We start from the raw sequence: 15,624 nt of genomic DNA on the forward strand, positions 1-15,624 counted from the left end.
CGCTGAAAACTTAGATTGGTCGGGCTGTATACCTGCCGCTGAAATGTTGTGACCTAGATATGTTACGTCTGGTCTGAAGAAGGAGCATTTTTTGGGATTTAATTTTAAGTTGTAGTTTTGTAATTGTTTGAAAATGTTTTCCAAGTTAATAAGGTGATGGTTTATTGAGCAGCCGACGACGATGATGTCGTCGATGTAAAGGAATGCACATTCAGGTGGGAGTCCGCTAAGTGCTATGGACATCATTCTCTGAAAGCTATTTGGTGATATATTTAGACCGAATGGTAACCTATTGAATTCGTAGTGGCCGTTAGAGGTCGAAAATGCTGTGTACTTTTTTGATTTTTCGTCAAGTTCGATTTGGTGGAAACCTGACATTAAATCTAGGGTTGTAAAATATTTGGCTCTGCCCAAATGATCGAGGATTTCGTCGATTCTTGGTAGGGGGAATTTATCTGGGGTTATCTTTTTATTTAGTTGTCGAAAGTCAACCACTAATCGCCATTTTTTATCTTGAGTATTTGATTTCTTTGGGACTAAGAGGATGGGAGAATTGTATGGTGAGGTGGAATTTTGGATTATTTTGTTATTTAGCATGTGGCTGATTTGGTTATTTATTTCTGAAATTTGTGCTTCCGGGGTTCGATAATTCTTTATGTAAACGGGTGTCTTGTCTTGAAGGTGAATGGTTTGCTTGTAGAAGTTGTTGGTTGTCAATATGTCGTCTTCTAGTGCAAAAATGTCGTTGTATTTAGTGCATAATTCTGTTAATTTCTCCTGGGCATGTTGGGGTGTATGATTCAAATTGAGTTCCTTAATCAGTTTCTCGTGTCTACCTTTTGGGTTTTCTCCTAATTCCGTTGTAATGTGATTTATGGTGTATTCTTTAAGGGGGATAGTGGTGGGGGCGAAGGTTTTTGGGATTGATGTTGGTGTGGTATTTGTGTTAATTATTGTAATGAATTGTGAGTTTGGGTTTATTATTGTGTTTGCGCAAAAAATGCCTGGTTTGATTTCTTGTGCGATCACAAGGGCATCATCGTTTAGTTTGAGTGACGGGAAGTGTTTTATAATTTGGCATCTAGGGGGAATAATGTAATTGTTTTCCCAGCTATCTTGAATCGGAATTTCAATTTTGGTGTTTTCATAGTTGAAGGTCATTAGCCATGTTTTGAGGCATAGGTTACATTCATATTTGGTGAGGAAATCTCTGCCTAAAATGCCATCTGCAATTATAGGAAACTTGTTGTTGACGATTTGAAATTGGTGTGGAATTTGGATATCGTCAAAAATGATATTTGTATTTGTGCTCGCTATGGATTCAGTCTTTCCCTCCGTAACTCCATTAATAATGCATCTATTTCCGGGGTGTATTAATTGTTTTCCGTTAATTTTTTCTTCTTTTACTATTGAGATGTCAGCGCCTGTATCAATTATTAATATACATGGTTTGCTTGACATTTGTAAGTATAGTGTAACGAACATTGAACAATTCACGTCGCATTTAAAAATATTTAATGTTGGTCTCCGTAATGTTTGTTTTCCTCCAATGTCAATGCCGGTTCGGACTGGAGGGCGTCCGTCGGTTGTGACTCGTTTCCCGTTAGGCGGATGTATTGCTGAGGGCGGTTAAAATTTGTATTCCGCCTATTGTTGTTGTTGTTATTTCGCTGTGGGTTTATGTTTGAGAATTGGTCTCGAACTTGGTTTTGCTGGCCAAAACGGTTATAGTTATTACGCGGTTGGTTTTGGAAATTATTTTGGTTGAAATTGTTGCGGTTGAAATTGTTTTGGTTTCTACCGCGGTTATGGAAGTCGTTTGGCCTGCGCCTGTAATTATTATAATGTGTGTCAACGTTGTTGTTGAAACGGTTGGCGTTTCTGTTGGTTTGCGAGTATGCAAATACTGATGCGCTCGCATTATTTAAGTTTTCCTCCAACGCTTTAGTCATCGCGTCGGAGTATGAATTGAAATTCCCTGCTCTTATGATGAGCGAGGTTTTTTCGTTTTTTAACCCTCCGGCTAAATGTTTGACGCCTTCTTTGTTTGCCATAGATTTGGCAACTTGGGGCGGAATTTCTTTAGCGGTGTACGCTGTTTCCAAACTGAACACCAATTTTTCTAAATCCAGGCAAAATTGTTCGATTCCACCGTTTTGTTTCAAGTTAGCCATTTTAGCTAGAACTTGTTCCGGTGGGCTGGTCGTTATTTTAGCTTTTAAAATTTTGCTTATCTCGCTCACCGATGTCGGTGTTTCAGTGAATGCATTTCTCGCCCGTCCCTCTAGTTTGGTTAGTATGACGTTAATTATGGTTGCTTTGTTTTCCGGTGTTTCAAATGTTTTCACCAAGTTTAAAGCGTCAGCGAAGGCTTTCAGTTTGTCTATGTTTCCGTCGAATTGCGGAACTATAGACGATGTAGTCTTGATTATTTCGAGTATGCTAGCCATTTTCGGTTTTCTTTGTAACCTGAGGCAAAATAGGACGGCTAGCGCAATTTCCTTGAGTGTTCTTGGTCTACCCTTTTCGATTGACGCCTTAATTGCGTTCAAAAGTTGGTCCGCCTTTTCGGTTATTTTTATGATTTCTGAGCCGTGGGTTGTGTCTAGTAACGTAGACGACAATTTTTTAATCTGTTTCACGAGCGCTTCCGCTTCCGTGAGGCGTTTGGCTAAAGTACTTTTCCTTAGTTTTCTGACCAGTTCCTGTTGTATAGTCAGGTGTATATGTTTTAGTTTTTGTATATTCAATTGGATGAGCTTTGTTACTTCGTCCATTCAAGGAGACAAGGAAAAATGGTTATCGGTAAAGAATTTATTATGCTGAGGCTGCGTTCGAACGCATGTTTTAAAATTTTCGAATTCTTTTAGACGGTGTCGACTACGGCTGCGTGAGCTTTTGCCGCTTGCATAGCATGTGCATTCATGCATGCCTTATATGCTTTGTATATTTTCGAAATTAGTAGTATGGATGTGAGGGCAAGTGTGACGCAGATAATCGCTCCTTGAGCTTCGTGCATTACACTGTGGTTCTCTAGGTGATTTAAAATTTGGATTTGAGCGTCGCCCGTGTTACTAACGGGTTTGGTATTAAATAACCCCATGTTCAACGGTACATATGTAAAACCAATTTTGTGGGTATTGTAATTGCTTTTTTTTTTTCTAATTCCTACTACCTATTCCTACTGCCGCGTGGGTATTACGATAAAAAATATTTTGTGCCTCGACTATAAATTTATTACATGATATCCGTATATAAAAGGATTAGACTAACTCGAGTCTGACTTACGCCACGTTTTCTCCGCAAGTGTCCTCTTCTCGGGGGTGGGGGGGGCGTGGGTGCCTCTGCTTCCGTCAGATCTCAGGGGTGTCCAGTTGGATCCAAATCGATGTTCATTTTTTTTTTTTTTTGAAATACTGCTTGACTTGCGAATGTTATTTATCCAGGTGGCTACTGTCAGCTTCACGATTTCACTTGTGTCTGCGATTCTAATTTTTCGTAAACGGCTTCAATAGTTTCCGCTGGGGTCCAATTTCTTCCCCGCTTTGCCGATTTTCACTTTCACCATCTTTTCGCTGAATGTTTCGTTACTCAATTTATTCACACTTGCACTGCGTCCGGTTGGTTTAAAAGTTCATTTAGCGAATTTTTCTTAGCTTAAATGATTCATATTCACACCGTACCCGGGTGATTGTCCAACACAACAGTAGGCTTCTTCTTCTTCTTGTTTTTAAAAGGCTTTAAACTTTGCAGTTCACCATTGCCTCTGCTCAGCAGGCTCTAAACTCTGCGTTTAAATTCACTTTAATACGCGATAACAGCATCGGATCTGTCGGTTCACTCGTGACTCCTGTCACGGTCGCCATGTAAACGTGAAGAAGGAACTTACGCCATTCAGTGGCGTCGACTTTCGGATTTGGTAAATTAATAAACACAAACGCTATTCGTACAAGCGTCGCCTCTCTACTGTATTCTGTCAACTGACATCTGTATTCAAAGAAAAGACTCTCGGGGCTTAAATACTAGTTTACAAGAATAGGCTTAAACTCTACACAGAATATTTACAAATTATGCTGGGCGGAGCATCGCACCAGCAGTTAGAGTGGGCTGTGATGGCCTTGGTCAGACGCGTTCTTCGGAGAGAGAGAGAAAGCACTTCTTTGTGGGTCAAAGTAAATAGGAAAAGAAAGTGCTGAAACATGTGTGCCGGATGCGCGCCACATGTTTGGTTAAATTTCTGCTGCTAGCTAAACTCGCAGCGGGGCGGAAGGAAGACAAACTCGCCGCTGCCCTTGGTGCGCGTCGAGTTATACAATCATAAATAGTAAACGAAATAGTATAAGTGATGAGTTGGGTTTAAGCGTGATCATATTACAGCACGATGTTTGAGGATATTTTCGCTCGCAGTGGAGATTCCGATGCAGTTAAACTGCACCATCTCGACAAGGCTCTAATAGACGATGCAGCGGGCTGGATTACAGCAAAGATAATTACAGACAACAATTTTCAACAAACATGGCAGCAACTCATCGATCAATATGAGAATCCAAGAGTGATCGTCGATACACATCTCGACGGATTGCTTGATTTAAAGCGAAATTTTAAGGATTTACTCGAATTAGTTAAATCTTTCAATCGCCATGTTGGCGGGCTCGAGTATCAGGGGCTGAAAGTGGATGAGCTTTCAGGCCTCATTTTGGTGAAAATTCTTACGTCGAGATTAGATAGCCAAACACTTCAACTTTGGGAGAGAAACCAACAGCATGCTAAATTACCAAATATTCAAGACACCGTATCCTTCCTTCGCAGCGAATGTCAAGTTTTGGAAAGGTTCAAGAATCGATTCCAGGTAACATCAAAGGAGGCGCAGTCTAAGCAGTATACGAGCTTCAGGCCGTCGAACCAGAAATCATACGCAGCAACAGCTGCAACTTCCGTAGGTTCCTGTGAAATATGTAACGAGAGCCACCGCCATTTTGAGTGTCCGGAGTTTCATAAGCTATCACCGATCCAGCGTAACGCAAAGGTGAAGGAATTGAAAATATGTTTTAATTGTCTCCGTCCTGGGCATAGATCCCTAGAATGTTCATCGAAGAAAACATGCGCTCGATGTCACCGTAAACATCACACACTTTTGCATCAGGAATCGTCTACTACAGAAGACCATTCTTTCAGCCACAAAATGGAAGAACAACCATGTTCCAACACCCCAGAGAAGTTTACCGTCTGCGAGCCAGTCACCAATACTGTTGTATCTTGTAATTGCCACAGAGCTACTACAACTGTGATGTTAATAACTGCTATGGTGCGGGTCAGAGATAATTGTGGATACACAACGCCTTGCAGAGTGTTGCTGGATAGCGGATCACAAGTGAATTTCATATCCAAGTCGTTAATCGATCGTTTGTCCGTCACACGACGGCCAGTGTACAAGCCCATAGCCGGAATTGGTGGGACCAAAACGTACGCCAAAGAAACAGTGATGGTGGAAGTAGAATCGATGCACTCCGACTATTCCACCAATTTTGAATGTTTAGTGGTTCCTAACATAACGGGATCAATTCCAGCAACGCATATAGAAGTATCATCATGGCCAATTGATAACAATATACCCATCGCAGATCCGAACTTCAACAACCCGGCTCCCATCGATATGCTAATTGGCGTCTCACAATTTTTACAATTGTTGAAGACGGGCCGTGTTCAGCTAGGAAACAACTTGCCTGAATTGATAGAAACATATCTTGGATGGGTATTTGCTGGTAGCATCGACGATGGCGACTCTCAACATTGTTTAGCCGTTGCAAATGATTCAATCTCCGAAGTTCTACGCCAGTTTTGGGAGTTGGAAGAAATTAATGAAGCTTCACAATCTACTGAACAAGAAGAGTGCGAGAAAATATTCCAAACCACCCATTATCGAGATATTACAGGAAGATATGTGGTAAGTTTACCTTTGCGAGAATCAATTCAATACCTAGGTAACAATCGAACACTGGCCATGCGACGCTTCCTTTCGCTGGAAAGAAGACTTGCGAGAAATCCGGAACTGAAGCAACAGTATCAGCAATTTATCGAAGAATATGAATCTATGGGACACTGTCGAGAAATAAAGGAATCCAATTGTTTACTCGACAAGGGCACGTATTATATTCCGCATCAAGCTATTCTGCGCCCATCGAGTTCAACAACAAAACTGCGAGTAGTGTTTGATGCATCGTCTAAAGCATCACCGAGTGACAAATCACTTAATGACGTCCTTCAAGTAGGAGGAATACTTCAAAGCGATATTTTCAGTATCCTGTTACGATTCAGGAAACATCGTTTCGTTTTCACAGCCGACATTTCAAAAATGTATCGTCAGATCCGAATCAATCCAAACCAGACACGCCTCCAAAGAATATTCTGGCGTTCTCATCAAGATGACCCTCTTCGTATACTGGAACTTACTACAGTGACGTACGGCACGGCTGCCGCACCATTCTTAGCGACCAGATGTTTGATGCAGCTTTGCGAGGACGAAAATGATTCATTTCCACTCGGCGCACAAATCGTCCGCCAAGATTGCTATGTTGATGACGTTATTTCGGGTGCGAATTCAATTAACGAAGCGCTTGTCACCCGGAACCAAATTCGAGGACTGCTGATGAAAGGTGGATTTCCAGTTCATAAATGGAGTTCGAATAGTGCTGAAATTTTAAATGACACCGGAACCGGACCGAGAAAAGTTAGTGCATTTGGACAATACATCAGTTGTTATAAAGACTTTAGGGATGATATGGAGTCCAGAACAAGACGTGTTTGTTTTTAGTGTAAACAGTGACAATCGTAACCCGACCAAGCGCTCGGTATTGTCCGACATTGGTAAACTTTTCGATCCTCTGGGACTTCTAACACCAGTCACCGTTATCGCCAAGATGATTATGCAGAAAATTTGGAAATCTGGTCTCCCATGGGACGCACCTTTGGAGAACGAGCTACTGGAATCCTGGTTACATTTTCGTGAGGCTTTAGCATCAGTGAGCGAAATAAAAATTCCCAGATATACCATGATTGTAAGTGCTGCTGTCGTGGAAATTCATAGGTTTTCCGACGCTTCAAATGCTGCATACGGAGCAGTAATATACATTCGATGCATCCTAGCAGATGGTATAATCCGCCTTAATATGTTGTGCAGTAAATCCAAGGTATGCCCAATGGGTGAAATGAGTATTCCCCGCAAGGAATTGCTTGGCGCTCGCCTTCTCTCGCGTTTAATAGTGAAAGTGCTGAAATCTCTACAGTTGGAGGTCAAACAAGTGGTTCTATGGTGTGACAGCCAAGTGGTGTTAGCTTGGCTTCAGAAGCCACTATCAGTTTTAGAAGTGTTTGTACGTAATCGCGTGGCAGAAATAGTGAAAAATACCGAAACTTATGCATGGAAGTATGTGAAATCCAAACAAAACCCCGCCGATTTGATCTCCAGAGGACAGTTTCCAAAGGCTCTCAGTACTAACGAACTTTGGTGGACTGGCCCACAATACCTTAGCATCCTCGAGTATCAATCAGAAACCCCTGAAGACATTCCTGAAAATGAAATTCCGGATATCAAGCAGACAACCGTCATAGCCGTGCCAGTAATCAACAACGAGAAGTTGCCGATATTTTCAAAGTTTAGCTCCTTCAGGAAACTGCAGCGGGTAATCGCATTTGTGCAGCGATTCATCCGCAATTGCCAGCTTAAATCATGTACGGAACGAGTTCTGAAAAATCATCCCACCATTCAAGAACTCCGTTCAGCCTCTCACTTGATAGTGCAGATCATACAACAAGACGTTTTTGCTGATGAAATTCAACGAGTACGAGCTGGAGAACCCAGTAGGAAATTATCCGCTCTTAACCCTATTTACATAGATGGAGTGTTGCGCGTTGGAAGAAGGCTTCAAAACTCCCAGCTATCTTTTAACTGCAAGCATCCGTATTTGCTCCCTAAACATCCAATTACCGATCGAATTATCCGCATGTATCATGAAGAACACCTACATATCGGACCAACAGCATTACTAGCAGCTCTTCGTATGCAGTTCTGGCTAATAGATGGAAGATCCAGCGTTCGGAAGATTACACGAAATTGCGTCACCTGTTTTAGATCAAAACCTAAAGGTTCCAGTCAGTTGATGGGAAATTTGCCGTCTTGCCGAGTTACACTCGCTTATCCGTTTGAAAGAGTTGGAATCGATTATGCCGGGCCTGTGTTTGTCAAAGAAGGCCGACATAAACCAAAGATTGTCAAAGCATTTATAGCTGTCTTTATATGCATGTCAACTAAGGCGGTTCATCTAGAATTAGTGTCTGATATGTCAACAGCTGCTTTTTTAGCAACATTGCAGCGATTTGTGAGCCGACGGGGCCTTTGCCGAGAAATATTTTCAGACAACGGAGCCAACTTTAGAGGGGCCAAATCCGAGCTAAATGAATTGTATCATCGGTTCAGAAACCGAGAAGTTGTACACGAAATTAAATGTTTCTGTCTACCAAAGGAAATCTCCTGGAATTTCATTCCCCCAGAAGCGCCAAATTTTGGCGGGCTCTGGGAAAGTGCTGTCAAGATTGCCAAATACCATCTTAAAAGGATATTTAAAACTGCAAATCTGACATTTGAAGAGTATACCACTGTTCTCACCCAAGTAGAGGCAGTTATGAATTCCCGTCCTTTATGCACAACATCTGCAGTACCCGATGCTGATATTCTTACGCCAAGTTATTTCTTAATAGGTCGTCCCCTGATTGCGACACCGAAGCCTAGTTACAACGAACTACCAACGAATCGATTATCGAGATGGCAATTTCTTCAGCACTTACGTGAACAGTTTTGGAGACAATGGAGCCATGATTATTTGTTGAGTTTGCAGCCGAGAGGTAAAAACCGTACGAAGCAGCCAAACATTCGTCCCGGTATGATCGTGTTGCTTGAACAAAGGGATATACCACCGCAATGTTGGAAATTGGGGAGAATAGTACAAACCTATCCGGGTCCCGATGAACTAGTAAGAGCAGTAGATGTCAAGATTGGAGATTCGGTGTATAGAAGAGCAGTATCGAAATTATCTGTCCTTCCCATTGACGACGATGCAGCAGATTCAGTGAGTTCTTTGCAGCCTGGCGGGAGTATGTTCGCGCCCGACTCGACCGGAATGACGTCATCGTTGCACGCATTGAGCGTATGCGCGGGACATGCATCACCGACATCATCATGCACCGACGAACCAATATTCATCGCTAACGCTACCCGTTCACAACTACATAAAAAGAGGTGGCGGTGGAGAGCTTGTTCATTCTGTTTTTACACGTTATATTGTAACAAATAAACAACTAGTTAGAAGAAAAGTGTTTGACTTCCAAGTGCACTCTTGCCTTCCGAATAAACCTTCACACCATCGATAGATATCTGGCTAGTAGACTGCTGTGGAAACCAATATCTGCCTTTCTCAAGGCGGAAGAAAGAGTTAATTTTCCACACAGTTGAAACGTTCTTTCCGCTTTACAGTCCACTGCCTTGGCGCTGAGGAACGCGCCAACATGACTTTTGAAACAGCTTCAATATGACCGTTTTGATTACTGAGGAAACAACACGTTTACCTACACCTCCTGCTAACCCAATTGGTCTTGACCTCTCGCTTTGCTCGAATTCACTATCGTTAGATTGCAAGTGAAATGTAATCTAGGACCCCAACGGTAGTGATCACTTGTCAATCAATATTTTCATCACCACTGGGTCGAATTTGTTTTAATCTATAAACATGGAATATGACCTCACATTGACACATTGACTGGAAAAAATTGCGGACGCGATTGCTCTAGCCATCAATTCCAGAGATGGCTTACCTCCTTTGGAGGAGTATAACTTTCTTTCTCGTTTTCATCTATGACAGCGCGTTTCGCGCTCAAACGAAACCCATCCCAGGCTCCAGTATTCGACGAAGTTTATTGGCGGCATTTGAAAGAGCATATTTCACTCTAAATAATGATTTAGAAAACTATGTTATTTTCTGTGTTTAACACAAAGCCTACCGATGTTTCATGTATACCTATTCCTATCCAAGTGATCCTTTATGAATAGTTAGTGAACAATGACTCGAAATATATAGTTTTGTTGAGAAACGTGGCATACCATATTTCTCCTGTATATTTCGACATTTTTAGGATAACATTTATTATCAAAATAATGAAATTACAATTACAATTTTTGACACGCAAAATAGCACCGTAGCTTGGAATGGTTACTGTCAGCTCGATTCGTTAGTCAGCAATCCAATTAATTCTAATCATTCACTATTCATTCACAAATACAACAAAATATATGAAGCAATAGCAAAAATGTGTAATGCAATGGTTTTGTATCACAACCATACATACAAGTCTTTCTGATTTTATATGAATGTTTGCACGGGTCAAATGACCCGTTGCGGTGGTTAGGGCAGATTACATATGAGGGGCTTAGAATGAAAGGGGTGTAAGTGATTTGATCGATTTCTCTACATCGACTCTCTCTTCTGGTCATAACTTAGCTGCAAATACATTCCCAGCTGTATTTGACAATGTGGAAGATATGTCAGAACCTCATCTATCGGATTCTACAGCGAACTTAAATTGGATCTTTTTTGCAGTTGAGTTATTAACTAAAGAAAAAATGGATGAAGAGAAATCGATCAAGTCACTTACACCCCTTGCATTCTAAGGCCCTCATATATTTCTAGGTAGAAAAAGTAACAAGAGAAGAGAAAACACTGAAAAATTCCTTCGATGGATGTTTTAAAAAAGAAGTGTAGACAAATCATGTTGTGACAATGTAATTTGCAAGAAATTTTTAACTAAAAGTTTAAAATAGGTCATTTGACCCCTCGTGGTAGGTTTAGTGTGCGGTAAATTAAAAATCAAAAAATCATGAGTTTACAGGTGAAAAACCATCAATAACTTTGAGTAGGATTAAGATATTGACATGTTCTGCATCGCAAAATTGATCTTGATAAGTCGTAGAGTTTTGATGTAGAATTTGATATATAAAAGTTAAAGAAAAAAAACCCGTTTTTCAAGGTCACCCTAGTGCAACTTAAAAAAAAGCGCTCAATCGATTATATAAAAAGGTAGAAAAAAAATTTTGTTCTACAAAATAACTGAGGCTACACCATTGTCGAACTATGTTTCTCTTTATCTATAAAGATAAAAAATTATATTTTTTTTATTTCATCGACAATTTTGGTCACCCTATTTTAAAACATAATAAAATAAGTAAAAAAAAATTAGTGGGTTATATCTATGATATAACCGCAAGGTTCACGTGGAACTACCTTAGCTTAGCAATCATTCGTTTGTATTGATTAAATTCTTGATTGAATGAAACAGTTTCCAAATTCAATTGAGTTCAATATATTTGCTCTGTGAGTGAAAAAAATGAACAAATGCCGTGTAAAGTCAATTCATTTATTGTGATTGATTGTTCTTCGTTACAAGTAAATTTAATGACGGACCTTTTACGTTTGGTATGATGACTAGAACAAAATATATGTACGGAAGAATTATCAAACGTTTGATGAACCAGCCTAAGGCTGAAAATCTTTCCAATAAAGACAAAAAAAAATATTATCAAACGATTATTTTATTTTACATTTCCCTCTGAAGTTTACATCCCAAAAGTGTACATACTTCTCGAATCTCGAATTTGCTTGAAACTGGGAAGTTCATTCGCTTCTAGTGGCTGCACGATTTTCCCAGGTTCCTAAGTTTAGAAGATCATGTTAGGACAGACATATTCCACTCTGCACAAAGGCAAGCGAGGACAAAAGTACTCGCAGTTTGCATTTATTTGCAGAGCCGATTTCCCCAGAAACCTCGGTTTTGAAGTCTGTGTTAGGGAAACACATTTCAATCGGAACAAAAATACCCCCGATTTCTATGAATTCGCAATGCCGATTTCCCCACGCTTCATGGATTTGAAGTCTGTGTTAGGGAAACACATTCCAGTCGGAACAAAAATACCCCCGACTTGCATGAATTTGAAATACCGATTTCTCCAGGCACCTTGGTTTAGAAATCTCTATTAGGGAACACATTTCGGTGGGAACAAAAGCTCCCCCTACTTTCGTGTGTTCTTTTTCTTCTTTTTGGCTTTAAGAGGGTTTAAACTTTTCAGTTCACTCGCCTCTAGGCTCTTTCGTGTGCTTGCAATGCCGATTTCGCTGCTTGGTTTTAAAGTCTGTGTTAGGGAACATTTTTCGATGAGAACAAAAGTCCCCCTACTTTCATGTATTTGCAATGCCGATTTCCCCAAGGCTGCTTGGTTTTGATGGCTATGTTAGGGAAACCGTAAATCGGGCCAATCAAAACGATGCAGTTAGGGCGTTTAGATAACGCCTAATATTTTACAGTTATTCAATTGTTTATCTAATGAAAAACAACATTTTGTTAGTTGCGATAGATGCGTAGAAATATTCCCTATCAAGTGATGCAAACATCTCTCCTATCCAGTACGAAATGTTCGAGCTATAAGCATTCGAAATCTTTCATTTTTTCCTGCATGTTCTGTGTTTAGGTTTTCATTTTACCCTCCATATATTCCGGTTAGACGTAGTCCCACGTCAAAAAACTTTTTAAGTAAAACGGTTTAATTGTGATTAAACATAACAATGTACTGAAAGCTAGAAAATAATTAGGCAAGTAGCAGTTAGCAGTTAGCAGTTATCACACCTCTCCTTCATTAGCTAGGGCATTGATAAGACTAAAGTAACAATAAAACCATTGTTCTGTATTCTATCAGTCAAATAATTTCATTTGATACTAATATTGAGTGGACTGCAGAAAATACATAATACGTTTAATAAAGTAATTTGCTATTTTGTGATTGCGGCCATTTTAGATTTTGATTTTTCATGATCTGCTGTGATCTACTATTCAAGCCCTTTCATTTGATACCCATAATAACAGGGTTTTGAGACAATATGTAGTACGCCATTTTGTAGTGGCAGCCATTTTGGATTTACATTTTTCATAAATAACCATCTTCCACTAGTCAAGCCCTTTCATTTGATACCCATAATAATGAGGTTTTGAGACATTATGTAGTCCGCCATTTTGTAGTGGCAGCCATCTTGGATTTACATTTATCATAAATAACCTTATTCTACTAGTCAAGCCCTTTTATTTGATACCCATATTGATAGGGTTGGAAACCCCATATTGATGAGGTTTTGAGAAAACATGTGATCCGCTATTTTGTAGTGGCCACCATCTCGGATTTTCAAGATCATGAAATACGCAGTTTTATAACGACTACAGAGATAAAGATGTTTTCCAAATTTCAGATCAATCGGTCAACAGGAAGGGGGTCAAATTTCTATTAATGTGGGTCAACGCTACAAACATACAAACATTCATACAGATTACAGGGCAAGCTAAATAAAACCGTTTAAAAATGAGCGCTCTATTATATGTAACAATTTTGTCGAAGACATTTTTTGTCTAGAGAATAAATGCTCTAAATGCTTATTTCCACTCAAATGCCCCTCCTGGACTATTGTGCAATGGGAGTGAGGCGGGCAGTGAGAAGTCTTTGAAGCACATGTTAATTCTATTCCTAGGGAATGCTTCGTGTTTTTAAGTGGAAATCAGATTGTCAAATGTGGACTGCTCAGTACGGGTATGTCTGCTGAAAGACACGATATTACTACAAGATGGATTAGCTCGATTTTTTTTGAATTCGGTCAACATTTAACGAACTTTCGAACGATAGACTAAGGAGACTGTAGCTACAAAAAAGCTAAACAAACTCCAACGACTAGCATGCGTTGCAATTACTGGAGCAATGCAAAGTACACGCTCAAAGGCATTGGAGTCTATCCTTCACCTGGTACCTTTGAACCAATATGTTCAGCTAGAGGCTAAAAAAAGCGCTCTAAAGCTTAAAAGATGGAAAAAAAATACTAGACGAGGACAAAACTGGTCACTCGAGCATCCTGAATCTTTTACTCATTGGACCAGCCTCAGAGATGACTAATGATTGGATGGAACCTAGGATCAATTATGATATGCCATACAGAGTGATCGAAAATTCTCGCTCAGTATGGGATGGAGGCTCAGTATGGGATGAACGTTCGTAACGTTCGAAAATGGGAATCAGAACAGGTGCTGGAGTGTATGGTCCCAGAACAAAAATCTCTGTGGCTATGGAAAACTGGCCAACAGTTTTTCAGGCAGGAATAGCTGCAATAATAGAATGTCTAAATGTCTGCCTCAAAAGAAAGTATAGACATGCTAACATCTGCATATTCTCTGACAGTCAAGCGGCACTTAAAGCTCTAAATGCCTTCGAGTGATCTTCAAAAATTGTCTGGGAATGCATTTCCCATTTACGGCAATTAAGTCAGATAAGTTCGGTACAATTGTACTGGATTCCTGGCCATTGCGGTATAGAGGGCAACGAGCGAGCAGATGAACTTGCCAGGAACGGCTCAAATTCACCATTCACTGGTCCAGAACCATTCTGTGGACTCTCCGACTGTGTGTTGAAAAGCGAGCTGAAAAAATGGGAAGACCGGGAAGTGCCAGCCAATTGGATGGCTGCAAAACTTAAACAGGGGAAAAAATTTATTTCGCCGAGTATTAAAATTACTCAACAGCTGCTAAGCCTTAATAAGAAAGACACATTCACTGGTCTTGTAACAGGACACTGCCCGAGTAAATACCATCTTAAGAACATAGATTTAGCATAAGATGATATTTGTCGCTTTTGTAATGTCGAAAGCGAAACCTCGGAACATTTGCTCTGTAACTGCGGAGCTCTAACTAGACGCAGACTTCAACACCTTGATAAAGCTATTCTGGAGCCCAAGGAAATTTGGTCTGCGTCGCCGAACAGGATTATAAATTTTATCAAACAGATTATTCCTGATTGGCACCTATCACGCTCAGTCTACTCCTTCATTAATAAGTAGTAGATAAGCTTGAAGTGTAGTATAAAAAAAGGGATATACCACAATAGTTCAAAATAATGGACGCAGTGGTTCACACCCAACAGGGGAAATAAAACGAACTTTCGAACTGATTTCATACATTGAAGAGCAAACTTCCAACATTCGTATATTACATTACCTGTTCGTCCTACTCCCACCATATGTTTCGGTCTTTTTAAATTTTGGTGAAAGCATTGGGAAACACTTTTTCGTGAAACATTTGACCGATTAATTCGGAATTATTTATCCAAAGATATAATCTAAGTTCTTCTTAACCTGTTCGTCTAACCCCCTTTCTCCCATTAATCAAGTAAAGTCAATTCAAGCATGTCAAGAGGATCTTCACGCTTTTCTGAAGTATTATGTGAACAGCCCCTTACATAATCGTAGAAACATGTTTACCTTAATTGTTCCACCCTGTAAATGTGATCGAAACTGATACGCATCAAATATAAGAGAAACAAAGAACGATCATTCTAAATTTAATACCAATTCTCAAATGTTTTTTCTTAGTGTATATTTTTATCATAGACCCCTTTATTCCACGCGGCGAGTGAGGTGAGATGGCTCAAGTCACTGCATTCCCGTAGGCGAATGGCGTGACTATAGTTTGTTACTAAGTGGGATTTGAAGTCGTGTC

General features: G+C 40.1%; 2 protein-coding genes across 2 annotated transcripts; one reads left to right on the top strand and one right to left on the bottom strand.

The window, feature by feature from the left end:
- Positions 1-1,514: 1,514 nt before the first annotated feature.
- LOC129773583 (probable cyclin-dependent serine/threonine-protein kinase DDB_G0292550) lies at positions 1,515-2,450 on the bottom strand. The gene has a single exon (XM_055777212.1). It carries the CDS (start codon positions 2,448-2,450, stop codon positions 1,515-1,517), a length of 936 nt encoding a protein of 311 aa, XP_055633187.1.
- A 1,931-nt stretch (positions 2,451-4,381) lies between these two features.
- Positions 4,382-8,046, top strand: LOC129773584 (uncharacterized). Its single transcript, XM_055777213.1, has 3 exons — positions 4,382-6,727; positions 6,843-7,838; positions 7,894-8,046. Exons 1-3 carry the CDS (start codon positions 4,382-4,384, stop codon positions 8,044-8,046), a joined length of 3,495 nt encoding a protein of 1,164 aa, XP_055633188.1.
- Positions 8,047-15,624: the final 7,578 nt, after the last annotated feature.

Source organism: Toxorhynchites rutilus, chromosome 3 (assembly GCF_029784135.1).
Source record: "Toxorhynchites rutilus septentrionalis strain SRP chromosome 3, ASM2978413v1, whole genome shotgun sequence".
In the NCBI taxonomy this organism is placed as follows: domain Eukaryota; kingdom Metazoa; phylum Arthropoda; class Insecta; order Diptera; family Culicidae; genus Toxorhynchites; species Toxorhynchites rutilus.

What these genes read in the sequence shown, in the direction of transcription:
- LOC129773583 (XM_055777212.1), bottom strand. Translation starts at nt 2,450, where the DNA reads ATGGCTAGCATACTCGAAATAATCAAGACTACATCGTCTATAGTTCCG.
- LOC129773584 (XM_055777213.1), top strand. Translation starts at nt 4,382, where the DNA reads ATGTTTGAGGATATTTTCGCTCGCAGTGGAGATTCCGATGCAGTTAAA. An exon ending in CCGGAACCGGACCGAGAAAA is followed by an intron (nt 6,728 to 6,842) that starts GTTAGTGCATTT and finishes AACCCGACCAAG; the next exon opens with CGCTCGGTATTGTCCGACAT. An exon ending in TTGCTGATGAAATTCAACGA is followed by an intron (nt 7,839 to 7,893) that starts GTACGAGCTGGA and finishes CTATTTACATAG; the next exon opens with ATGGAGTGTTGCGCGTTGGA.